The 13,154-nt window shown below is 33.3% G+C and overlaps 1 protein-coding gene across 4 annotated transcripts in view; it reads left to right on the forward strand.

The window, feature by feature from the left end:
* PHKB (phosphorylase kinase regulatory subunit beta) overlaps window positions 1-13,154 on the forward strand; it is a 93,264-nt gene that overhangs the window by 10,166 nt on the left and 69,944 nt on the right. For all 4 annotated transcript variants that reach the window (XM_085303816.1, XM_085303813.1, XM_085303815.1 and 1 more), the window contains 3 exons: window positions 4,368-4,506; window positions 8,278-8,377; window positions 11,391-11,498. In XM_085303816.1, coding sequence (XP_085159942.1) covers window positions 4,368-4,506; window positions 8,278-8,377; window positions 11,391-11,498 — 347 coding nt within the window. The remainder of the gene's footprint in view (window positions 1-4,367; window positions 4,507-8,277; window positions 8,378-11,390; window positions 11,499-13,154) is intronic.

Raw genomic sequence — 13,154 nt, forward strand, 5'->3', positions numbered from 1 at the left:
ACCCAGATAAGAATTGTAATTGATATTTAAATGTTAAATACCTTTCATCCATTATTCCTTGTCCACCTTTTGCATTAGTAAACTTTGACTTTTTCTACTTTAAGATAGTTTCCAAAGTTCCTGCTGGGAGTCTGAAAGGCACAGAAAACAATGGATTGAATTACATCTTTTGCTGAATATTAGAAGTGTGTATTGGAAGTCCAGTCTAGCTGTAAGACTGAATTTAGAATTCTTTTGGATTAAACGGTGATAAAATGATAGCCTAGTCATATAAAACTGAGAGAAATTTTAAGCAGAAAAAAGCATTCTTGAAGTAACAATTTGACAGGTAATGAATGAGAGTTTCAAGTTATTCACTGAAAAATGTGAGGCAACTTTAGACTTATTTCACGTTTGGAAATTTATTTCAGTTTATTCATACTTGCAGCATCCTTAACCACTTTTGTTTTTACATAATTCCAGACTAAGCAAACTACATAGAGGATAGCTTTCTTCTCTCTCAAGTTCCATGTCATTTTTTTAGACGAGCTTACCCTTATACCTTTCTAATGTATGTATTGTCTTGTTTAGGACCTTTTTGAATTTTGTTGTTAGTTTTGGATGGGAGTAGGAGAAGAGTAAAAAAAATTCCCTTTAGTATCATTTAGATGAGCAGGGCCCCTTGTGTCTTAATCCTCATACTACTTTTTGATTCTCCTAGGGAGACCCCTCCAACTGAAATATTGGAAATAGGATAGGAAAAGGTATCCCAACTATATTGTAGCACTAAGCTCTTTGTTATAAAGTTATTCATACAGCTGTTTCTGAATTGTTGAATAAAAGATTTCAAAGCATATAAGATAGATAATTAAATATACCTATTTCATTATTGCCATGTTGTTTTGTTATAATATTTTTAAGGACTGTTGAAGTGCTTAGTCTTGTAGCTATTGCAAAGACCTGAAGTTAGTAGAAATTATATACGTGTATGAAGGCTTGAGGCTACTGTTGTAAAAACATTAGTCTTATTTTAAAAAAAGTTCTCAATTTAATTTGGGCTGTGATTGCTAGAAATATACATACTTTTACACAGTAGGGTATGAATTTCTTTCACCACTCAGTGGTGGTATTTGTCTGTGTTGTCTGTCTTATTCTGTGTTGAGCAGAAGCAACACTGCAAATATTAACTACTTAAATAAATGAAGAGCTTATTCTATGCGTTATTTTAAATATCGTGGAAAGTTTTTACGGCTTGAGTTTCTTGTTGTCTTATTCCTTAGGTATGTGTACAGTTGCACTGCATCTGCATACTGAAGATATGTTACTAAAGTATGAGTTTCATAGGAAATAACAGAAAATTCTAGGTCCTGATCACATTTCTGAAGTTCGTATTTGTTGTTTGAACAACTATATTAAAAAAAAAAAAATCAGCAAACCTGAAGTGTCAACCAAATTTGTGTGTGTGTGTTTTTTCTAAGCTGTCCAAATAACTGTTTAGCTAGTAGCTGTTTCGCAGTTTTGAGTTGGCACCAAGTCTGTTTAAAAAAGTTAAAAAAGAAAAAAAAAATCTGCTGTAGGTAATTTTGAGAATTTCTTTTGGCATAAAACCGCTGCTATAAAAGTCACATTGTTTTGACATTGTCATTACATCTGGTGTGTCTCCAGATCACTGGAGGATAAGTGCCATGGCATGAGAATCTCTACCATGTGAAATCTGAAATCCAGACAGGACTACAAGAAGTTATTGACACTGTGGGATGGCAGCCTAGGCTTCTCTCACTACTGTTTGTCTGTTCTGCTGTTGAGAGTTCTTACAACCTCTTTAAATGAGGAAATGCTTGTCTAAAATAGATGACGAGCAAGAACTTGATAAGGAAGCTGGACAGTGTTGGAAGAGAAGGATGACATACTGGGAGAATAAGCTGGATCCAGTGAGTGACTGAAGAGCCTGGCGAGAGAGTAATTGTAATAGAGTGAGAGTGGAAAGTGCTCTTTGCTGTACAGTTCTGGCTTTGTAACTAAACAAAGTATGTGAGAAACAGTAATTTTTTTACGAGGAGGAGAAGAGACCATGTAAATCTCCCTGACTGTCTTCAGGGATGAGATGCCACTGAGGTAGAGTAAAGCTGTACACATTGCATATAAGAATAAAGCTATACGCACTGCATACGGATTTATGCTGTTGTAGTTACTTCATTAAATAAATAAAAAAGATTTAATTTAAAACTTTGGAAAGTCAGTGATAAACTTCACTAATACAGGTTGTTCGTGGTGCTGTGCATCGTTTCAGAATATCAAAAAGGTTCCAAATCAACAGAAGTCAAACTGCAAACCAGGAGCTTAACAGTCAGTTTAAGTCTTTGGAACTTCAGTGTTAATGTCAATCTTTAGTACTTCAGGATGCTGTAAAACACATTTATTTGCATGCTCTGCCTTCTGAACGATTCTGCTTATATTTACTCAACGTTAGGAGAAAGAACGAATTCATTCTATGCTACGACAGTTGTACCTTTTGACTCCTGATGCTATTTAACAGCACTTTTGCTCTCTAAATTGATAACCCATACTCCTCTCTTTTCTAACTACTGAAAACCCTGCTGGCAAACATACTTCTGCGTTCAGTTGATCTAATCCGGGTATTACACAGTACTGAAATGGAAGAGACTGACTCTCTCGAGCTACAGCTTCCTCATTTTCTGATTACATATATTCATTCTCTTGGCTCTGTACAGACATGGCTGTCTCAAATCACTTCATACCACAGCTGCAGCTCTCTGCCACTACTCCTTGCATCACTGAACTATAAGCAACAAATAAAACCAAGATTCTCGCAGGTACCTCCCGCTAGTGACTGCAAGCTCAGTCAGAGCTTAATCTTAAGCTTAATCGGAGTTAACATGGGGTAGATCCTAAACACCTAGTTTCCTAAAACTTTCAGGATAGTTTCCCAGACCTTTCTGGAAGATGAATGTTCATGAGTGTCTCCAGAAAACTCTTAGCTTTGTATTTACAAAGGAAGATTTTTTTTTTTCAGTGACTTAAAATGAATGTTTTAATGGTTCTTTCCATTATACTGATGACATATATTTTTTATGTGCCAAAATTTTAATGTTGGCTAACTTATTTTAAACGAATTCCAATATTTTTGTTTTAATTGGGGGATCATTTTAAGCTGAAGACCTAGACAGGCCTTGTTATAATCCTCCTGTTTTCTACATTCATATTTTTTAATGGCTGTGGAATTCATTGCTGACGTTTTAAGCTTTAATCAGATAAGGATGTAGAATAGTAAACGTCTTTTTTTCCATCCTCCTGAAAATGTGTTAATTTACATACCTTTTTGAAGTGAAATTTCTGAGTTGTGTTTGGTCTATCGATAGATCCATTACCTTTGTAGATGCATTGCTTTTATCTTTCTTATACAGTAGATGATAGTTCAGTTTGCTTTTAACCATTGGCAGCAGCAACTTTATTGTGGTGCTTGCTGTTTATGTCAGGCACTTTCGTTTCAACCAGACTTCTACTTCAGTTAAAAATATACTATCAATATGTAGTCCATTCTAGAATAATCTATATTGACTTTTGTACTTAGCACTTTGATAAAAGTTGTAACATAATTCAAGTTACTGAAGTATATTATGCAAGCACCAGCACAAAACTTTAGCTTTCATTTGAAAATACTCAATTTCTAATATGCAGACAGTAAAGAGACTTTTTTTTATTGATGCTTGATGAATTTCTGAAGAAAGTGCTTTTGTGTCTTATAAATGAACTATTAGAAGGGTCATATTCAAGGACCATGTATCTTGTAGTGCCATGGTGATTCTGTAGTTTTTGGGAAATAATTCAGGATAAACAATAATAACAGTGAGTAATATTTAGTATTTTAATTCGCTTTTGACAATTTGAAAATTACTGTCTCTCATTTTGTTTTTATGTTTAGGTATTCAGTTAAATAATGGCAGCTATCCTTTTCCCTTAATTACCTACTTTTTCTTTTTAACACATTGATAGAGCCTATTATTTAAATTATTTTGGAGGCAACATACTATAGCCTCTTTTTTCATAAAAAGGGAAAAATATTTATGTACCCTTAAGTGGAAATTACTGAACTATATTGGAGAGATTCTGTACTGAGTGAATTGTACCATAGTAATAAAGCAATTAAAGTTGTTTTTAATATCTACTTTTTTGGGAAAAAAAAAAAAGTTTCAGTATGACTGACAAAATAAGCCAACATGGAAAAAAATACTTTTTGTATCTTCTCTCTTTGGTTTTACATTGTGCGTTTTTGAATAGGTTATTCACGTTTTAATTTCTCTCATAAAAGTACATAGAAACTGGAAGAAACATAAATTTTATTAATTCTATTTTTTTCGCTTTTGCAGTTAAGTCGACGTTGCTGCTCTATCAAAGCCCAACCACAGGTCTGTTTCCTACAAAGACGTATGGGGATAACCGAAAGGCAAAAGTACAAGACAGTCTTTACTGTGCTGCATGTGCCTGGGCATTAGCCCTGGCTTACAGGTGAGTAGCACCAAAATTCACATCTCTGCCACACTTACTTTCTGCTATGCAGTACCGTGGGAATGTTCTTAAGAGACAAAGCTTTATCAGAAATAGCTTTGTAAACCTGTAGAGATGGTACATATTTCTGAACCTCATTAAAAATATTTACATAGCTACTGGACTAAAAATGTCATGCTGCTTCCCATTAATAATCAGATGTTTTCATATAATTGCATTGGAACAAATACTCTGAAACAGTAGAATTAATGCAGCCTTTGAAAAATAAAGGCTATTGCAGCAAACTACTCGAGAAATACTGCTTGTATTAAATACAGAAGGAGGGTTGAGAGTAGAAATGGCACTTTCTGTTAAGAGCAGTTACAGGTGGTAACAATTGGAGTACTCACAGGAGGTAAAATCCTTGAATACTAAGAAATAAAGGTTTGAGAAATAACTGTGACTATCCTTAGTAGGAACTAAGAGCTTGAGACTGCCCAAACAAAAAGGTGTTTGTTTTGGATTCTGTCATATATTGACTTACTAAGTTTTCTTTTTTTCTTTCTATTTGTCCATAATTCCACTCTAATTATGTGTTTATTAGCAGCTAATACACTAGGGCTAAGAAATTAAGTGGTATAGGCTGTCAGACCACCAAAAAAAAACCCTTGTGTCATCAGAGTAATTGATTAAACTGGGGGTAATCAGCTTAAATAGAAGGCAAAAATGAGTTGCAGCATTAATTCCTCATCTGTATTGGTTTAGACTGTGGTGGTTAGTTTGCATGATGTATAAGGGTTTATATATTAAGATGTTTTCCAGAGTAGTGGGAAAGGACAACAACATAATGCCATGAGTCACATCCAACTAGGAGAATAGTCTATTAATTATTTCACTCTAATGAAAGTGTTGTGCTAAGCCCAAGGGATATTAGCATCTCTTAACATAATCAGTGGTTAGGTGAGAGGAAGGACATTGTCCCTTTGTATTTAGTCTAATGACTAAAAAATGGGAAAACTTCAATATGATCCCAAAACAGGATCTTATTGATGATGGAAAATAGTAGGCTAAATGCTGTAAAGGAAGTCTTATATTCTCAGGCAGTTTTAAAGATTTATCTCCAGTAAATTAGTAGGAGAACTGTGAAGACTGTTGTAGCTTGTTTATGAATATTTTCCCTTCTCCAAAAATTTCTTTAGAATTTTCCTGGGAGAATAAAGTTATTACTTAAGTAGGTAGAATAGGTCTAGTCTTTTGTTACCAGTGTTTATTTCTCCTATGACTTTGTTATCAGATTTGAAACTGAACTACAGTCTTATGAAGTCATCAGAATATGCAGGCTTTAATGATTTTAACATTGCTTTTTAATTCATATAATTAACACTATTCTTGAGTTTTTTCTTTTTAAATAAAACTTAAGTGTTTTGTCCTGAATAGTCACATTAAACCCAATAAAAAGCAGTTAGTGACATATCTTCAGTATACTGCAGTTTTTATGAAGAGTGTATGTTCTTCAGCTCAAATTTTACAGTAAAGACTTCCTAATTAATTGTTGATAGGTTTGATGCCTTCTGTTCAGCTCCTGTTGCAACATTGCATTACAGTATGCTTATTTTTCAATAAGCAGTAATATTTGGTATCTGTGGATTAAAATATTTGAACGTGTAGTTTAAATACTTAATCTCATTTACTGATTCATTAAAAACAGGATTTAAAATTCCTTCTCTCCTTCTTTGCTTTTTCTAAGATCCCTTCACATCCCAAAACAATGGAGTAAAGGTGGTGATAGTTCAAATACAGTGTTTGTAAGAAAATACTCAGTATTTGCATGCCAGTCATTTACTCTCTTTCAATAGTCAACATGTAATGAGCTAATAATCACTTTCCTTTATCAATTCTAGTGTATTTTGCAGGAGAGCCAGAATAGGTTGCTATTGAAGATGATGTTTAGTGGGTAAAAAAGTTTTGCTTTCTTTTCTATCTCTACTTATTGCTTTTTTTTTTTTTTCCCAAAAATTTGAAACTATTGTGGAAAAGAAAGTTTTTAAAAACTGTTGGACTTCTAAGGCATTTTGTTTCAAAATGAGGATTTTTTGAAAGAGAAGACATGCTTAGAGGGATCTTTTTTGTAATTACTGGTCTGTACTTACTTCTAAAGATAATAGACAAAACCCAAACTTTTAGCTATTTAGCACCAATTTAAGGTGCTAAATTAGTTTAGGATTTGCCAGTATTTTGAAGGTACTGAGAGATTTAAGTGAATTTCAAAATTCTGAGAAATTAAGATTCAGAATGTCATTGATGCTTTCACTTCATTGCACTGAAATCTTTTGGTTCTTTCTGTGGATGGGAATAAAAGCATTTAAAAACAAACAGAAAAAATTTTAGAAGGAAGAATAAAAAGTGCAGAGGTGATTGTTCTGAAGCCTCTCAGAAAGAGCATGGGACAGCTTTGCCAAGTTGCATAGTCTTTAATTTCCACTATTTAGAATCATACAAGATGGTGTGAAATCTTGCATTTGAAGGAAGGGAACAATGGCATGATGAACAGTTTGTGTGTTACTTACGCTCAGAACAGAGTCCCGCACTCGCTGCTGCACAATCAATTTGCTTTGATAGGCAAAGGTCAAAGGTATAAGTTAAATATATGGCTAAAATCAGAAGTGAGCCAAGGCGCAGGACTCACTGTAGAAGTCTGTATTATCTTCCATATGCAGATTACTGTGCCTGACTCGCACCAGTGCTGGTTTTCACTTTTATAATGGCTGCATTCCTTGAGAGCACATTAAGAAAATAAATGGTGCTTTTGAAAGTAGAGGACAAAAACCTAGGTTGTTGCACATGAGAAAGCTCTGAAATTTCAGCATTTCTTACTGCTCTTTGGAGTTATAATAATATTGACAATTAATCCTACCATTCCAAAAAACAAACAAATGAAACAAAACAAAACACACAAGCCCCAAAGCAAAATAAAGAAGACTCACTTTATATCATCTACTTTCATTCATTTTTTTCATGTTTGAACTGTGTAATTGATGGTAAGTGCCTTTCATGTATCTAAGATTACCATTTAAATAGTGTAATTTTTTTGGATGTGCTATTATTTTAAAAGTTATTACTGACTTTTTGATTTTCAATTTAGGTAGCAGAACCTCAGTATAAATTCCTAACATGTTTGAGGAATGGATTGCATGAATGCAATGGTCAGGGTTGTTTATTCACTATATATTTTTTATTGTTAAAATAATTTTGGCTTAGGCATTGCCTTTAATATGTATTTAGTAATGTAATAGCTGTGAATATTGTTTGATTTCATGGTATGAAAATATTGATGTACCTGGAAATGTTTATGAATATGTTTATGATTCTATGCACAGAAGCTATCATATATATAGTATCATTGCTCTTGTATGCACAGCTGTAGCCTGTCAACATCAGGAAAGTATGCTTGGTTATCAATGGCAGATATTTTGTAGAATTGAAGAGAAATTATCTTCATATTTTGGATGTCTTGAGGAAGAAAACAAAATGGCTTACCATGTTATAATAGCTTCAAGTTTTTTTTTCCTTTGTTTTTAAATTTTGAAATAGAAATGTTTGTGCAAGTTGCAAAACAAACTGAAAAACTTTTTTTTAATCGAAATTTGGATAGGGCTATAAATACATTGGTATGAATGTGGTACCACTATATAACACTGTGACTGTAACTTAATATTCCAAAGCACTAATGTGACCTTTAATTTTTTCCTAATGCATTTCCAATTTGTTTTATGAGTTCTCTCTCTTACCCAGGCGTATTGATGATGACAAGGGAAGGACACATGAACTGGAGCATTCTGCAATAAAATGTATGAGAGGAATTCTCTACTGCTATATGCGTCAGGCTGATAAGGTAAAACTGTAGTGTGGACGCAAGCACTCACTTAATTCTAAAGGATTTATAAAAACTAACTTCTAAATATAGAAAAAATACAGTAGGGGCATGCACTATTATAGCATGACTTATCTAAGAATTGCTACTTCATTTTTATCAAGTTTCAGCGTTGTTTAAGGTATAGAAGACATAAAGCCTTTTACAAAATGAATAAACTGCAGGACATACTTCAAACTTACTTTCTTTGGCTTACTTTTACAATTATTTATCCCATTTAAACATCAGTCCATTAATATATTTTTTTTTCTTTTTTTTGATGATATTTAAATGGAAAGATGTAGAATTTGTTTTAATTCTAAGGAAGTAGTTTTTTTATGCTATTAACTTAGATATTGCTTTTGAGGTAATTGTTCTTACTGGGTGATCATTCTAATGATTTTGCATGGTTTCTTTAGTAGGAGCTTTCCAGTCTGCTTTGACTTTGATGTAAATTCAGAAAGGCAGCAATAGAAAATTGAATGAGGAAATAGGGTAGACTCTTGGGACTATACCCTGAATATCCTTAAAGCTTAAATGATTTCTTATCTCAGTAGTATTTTTAAATTGTTGAATCATGTTCCACTTAGTGTTTGCAGACTCATCAGATATAAGAAACTAAGGAGTGTGGGAGAGTTAAAAGGGTTCTGTCATTTAAAAATTTGCATATCTGAAATGTTTAGCTTGAACCATAACAGCTTATGAGAGTGTAAATTAAAAGTAACAGGAAGGGCAACAGGCAAAAGCTTTTCCCTATTTGCTCTGGATATTTGGCAAAATTTTGTATGCTGTCAGCTCCATTTTGTTTGATGACTGACTGTGTTTCATGTTGTGTAAATTAGAACATAAGGCTGTCAACCTCAGACAATTCTTTGGAGTGATCTTGCATTCTCTTCTGAGACCTTTATGGAAGATTTGTATACCTAACAAGAGCAGAGGTGTTCCTTCTCTTTTATTTTCCCTTTTGTTTCCAAGATGGTGTTCTCAGCCCTGTTAAAAACTGTAGCTGAAAGGAGTAGCAGTGCAATTTTTTTGTGGTCCTTTTACCTTGTACATTTCTATTACTCATTGAAATTTGTACATTTAGGAGTACGGTATCAAGGAACTGCTTTCATTTCATATACCTCTGCAGAAAATTGAGTGATAGACAAAACCTGGGGGCAAAACCCCCTTATTTTTTCTCTGCATTGGTAAGTCATGTTCTAGACTCAGATAAGAGTCAAGGCTTAGTGAAAACCTAGAGATGTGGAAAACAGCAGAAATGCTTCATTTTCGTTATTGCTTTTTGGAGCCAGGGATGAGAAAAGCTCCAAGAGACTTAAGTGCTATTGTTGTTTCTTTCTCAAGATAAAGTAGTAGGTGAAAGCTTAAAGTAAAGTGAAAGAAGAATGGAAAATATTCTTGTGGACATGTCCACTGTCACTTGCTTGAAGTATCCAGAGCGCATTGTGTTACTTGATGTAGGGGGTGGTTTTGTTGTTTTTGTTGTTTTTGTTTTTTTATTTTGCTTTTTTTTACCCCACGCAGCTAATCAGTTTCTGAGAAACAAGTTTGAAAATATTCTTTTAACCAAGTATGCAGAGTTACTGGAAAAGATGAAGTGAAATTATCAAGATTATGAGCAGTTACTCTGAAGAAGCAAAGATTTGTTTCATGAATGTAGTCATTTGCTTACCCTTAAGTGCGCGTGCGTGCGTGTGTGTGTGTGTTTTATGTTGTGCTCATTTCTAAAAGGCAGCTCTTGTCTTGGTATCAGGGGATAGATATGTAAAGGGAGACTGTTCTTTTATAATTGCTTTTATATTTAAGATCTGCAACTAGCTTTGTGATTTTGTAGATTTTCTTTTAATGCTGCTTGAATTTTTATCAAATAGGTATCTTCTAAAAGATAAGACATAAAGGAGAAAGTGAGGATATTTCATTAATATGTTTACCCCTTTTAACTTCCTTTGGAGACAAATCAGGTGTATTGCCAGTGCTATTTATGCCAAAATTTTTCTCACTTTTCTTAGTCTGTTTCTTCGTAATCTCATATCTTGACCTAAATTGGTCGTGTTACAGTGGAGGTAGTGTTTTTCCCTTTGACATGCAGTGGTTTGTTCTGAGGATATTCAGTGCCGATATGAATAATAAGCATTAAATGAATACAGATGTCATACTGTTGATATATTGGTTGTCATTTTCCACCTTGATTACTGTAAATACTTGTCTCTTCCTGCAGTGCAGTAATAAGTAGTCTGAGATACCTAACAGATGTAATTCAAATTAGACTTTATTCTTAGAGTCTGTATATGGGCTGACATATGTAGAGGGAAGATGCATAATTCATTTTATTGGGGAAAAAAAAAAGCTAGAATACTGAGGTATGACTTGAATAGATGATTCCATGACAAAAATTTTAAGTGTTGCATCCTACTGCTATTGAACATATGAGTTGTAACCTAAAATGTGTTGAATGTGTTCATTGACTAGTCACAATAACTCCACAGATAGTAATCACTTACTGTCTTGCACCTGGGGCATGTAGTATGTATATGTATGTAGTATGTATAATTCATTGGCGGGGAAGAATATCCTATGAAGATAAGAACAACACTAAAAAGATCATGAAACTTCGACAATGTACTGGCAATGATTGCTAAACAAATGTAACTGTTGCCTGAAAGAACTGATGATTGTTAATGTTAGTGTAGTTTTGATCAAATAATACTGCCAGAAGATGAAGGTGACTAAATATCTATAGCTATCTGTTTGGGATTTTTTTCCTACCAAGAAAAAAGAGATTAAATAGATCAACTGAGTATTTCTATTCTTTAAGTACATGTAAAATACACAGTTTGATAAATACCATGAACTCTTGTTTTTAAGTTTCATGTAGGTTGCTGCTCATATCAGGAAATTTTCAAATATCTAAGGTCTGTAGTGAATTTGTGTTTGTGAAATACATTCAAATTGTTGACTTAAATTTTATGTTTTGCCTTTAATTTACCATTAGGTGCAGCGGTTTAAGCAAGATCCCAAGCCATCTGAATGTCTTCATTCTGTTTTCAGTGCCCAGACTGGAGATGAGGTCCTCTCCCATGAGGAATATGGTCATCTTCAGGTAAAATGTGTGTGTGTTTGTGTAAAACTTGATAAATTGAGATGCCTTCTGTATCTTTTGGTAAAAAGACAAGTTGTTTTAAAATTGACTATGGTACATCTTGGTCAGAAGATACTGAAATAGCTGTGGGGAGGTGTTTGTTTATTTTAAAGTTGCTTCCTCTTGTACCTAACAAGTTGTTGTCAATAAATAATTCTGATAGAAGAAAGTTGTAGTAGTATTCAGTGTAATCTTATACTGGAAATTGTGTTTCTTATTTATGTACCCAGCTTAATTTTCTGGAAGTCCGAGCAATTTAATTTGCAGTAAAAATTCAAGGTACACTGCCAACATCTTTGTCTAGCTGTTAATTTGCTGTTCGCTATTAGGTGGAGTGTTTCATAATAAAATTCATGATATGACTCTTAATATTTATTGGTTGGGGTTTTTTTGATCTTCTGTTTGTCAAAGCATTGATTTGCCCTTGTGATAAAGGAGAGATTACAGACTTTTATTAAATATCAAAAAAATTATATAAATCAGTATTTTCAGCAGGTTGGATTTTTTTTTTTTTAAACCTTAGGCCCATTCTATGCATTCATTTGCATTTGCCCCTTTTCATTCTGTCTTTTTGCATTCTRTAACTTGACATTCTTCTTTAGTTTTGGAATTGCTTGTGAGATAATCAGAAGTGACAGTAGGTTGATAATTATTTAATTTTCGGTGCTAATGGCACCACGATAGTTCTGCTGTATAGTATAAATGTGTTGGATTTAGAAAATGTGTATTATAAGAAAAATGATTCTTGTAAATGTGAATGCAAATTCCCTTCTGTCAGCACAAATCTCCAGAAACAGAGGATTCTGAAGATAACAGTAGCATAACTGAGGCAGCTGAGCTTGGAGGAAAGGAATATGTTGCATAATTGGCCAACCATTATTGCTGTACTTGGCTCTTTTCAGTCTGTATTAAGAAATTGGAGTCTTTAAATTGGTCTTTAAAATGCTAGGATGTTTGGAATCTGGACATTATTCTTTAACTGGTATATTTCAAATAAAAATCTTAATAAATAAAACTTGTAGATTATTTCTCTAAATTTCATATATTGGAATTGTGGTTTTGTAGCTCATAAAGTGAGTTGTTATAAACTCTGTTGAAGCAGTACAAACTCTCAATTACATAAAAATGTTGGGTAAGAAAAACGCTTCTGGTATGTTAATATTCTGACAAGATACTCATCAGCTGTTGAAATAATAAATGTTAATAAATATCACGTACAAAATAAAATATTTTTTCATAGCTATAATCATAGTCTGAATGTTATAATTATTCTTCTACCAGGTGAGTTTTCTTAATAGTCCAATTAGGGATCAGGTGGTCTGTTTCTTTTAGATAAGCTGTGTACTATTTAATATATTACTTTTCTTTTGGTGATCTACTGGCTAATAAATTGTTATATATGGGAGCTTGAGATAGCTTGTGACTGAAGTGATTTCATGTGAATAAATGTGACATTCTTAAGCAAAATGGTTTAAATATCATTGTTTCAAATAATTTAAATAATTTAAAGATACTGTAGAAGAAGTTGCAGAAAAGAATGTTTGCTTGTAGCACTACCTGTTATCAGTTCTTTCCACTCCACTGCATCTAGGTTATTGTTATAGTAGGATAATATTT

The sequence above is a fragment of the Rhea americana genome, unplaced genomic scaffold (genome assembly GCF_003343005.1).
Source record: "Rhea americana isolate MKP2758 unplaced genomic scaffold, rheAme1 scaffold_20, whole genome shotgun sequence".
Taxonomy (NCBI): domain Eukaryota; kingdom Metazoa; phylum Chordata; class Aves; order Rheiformes; family Rheidae; genus Rhea; species Rhea americana.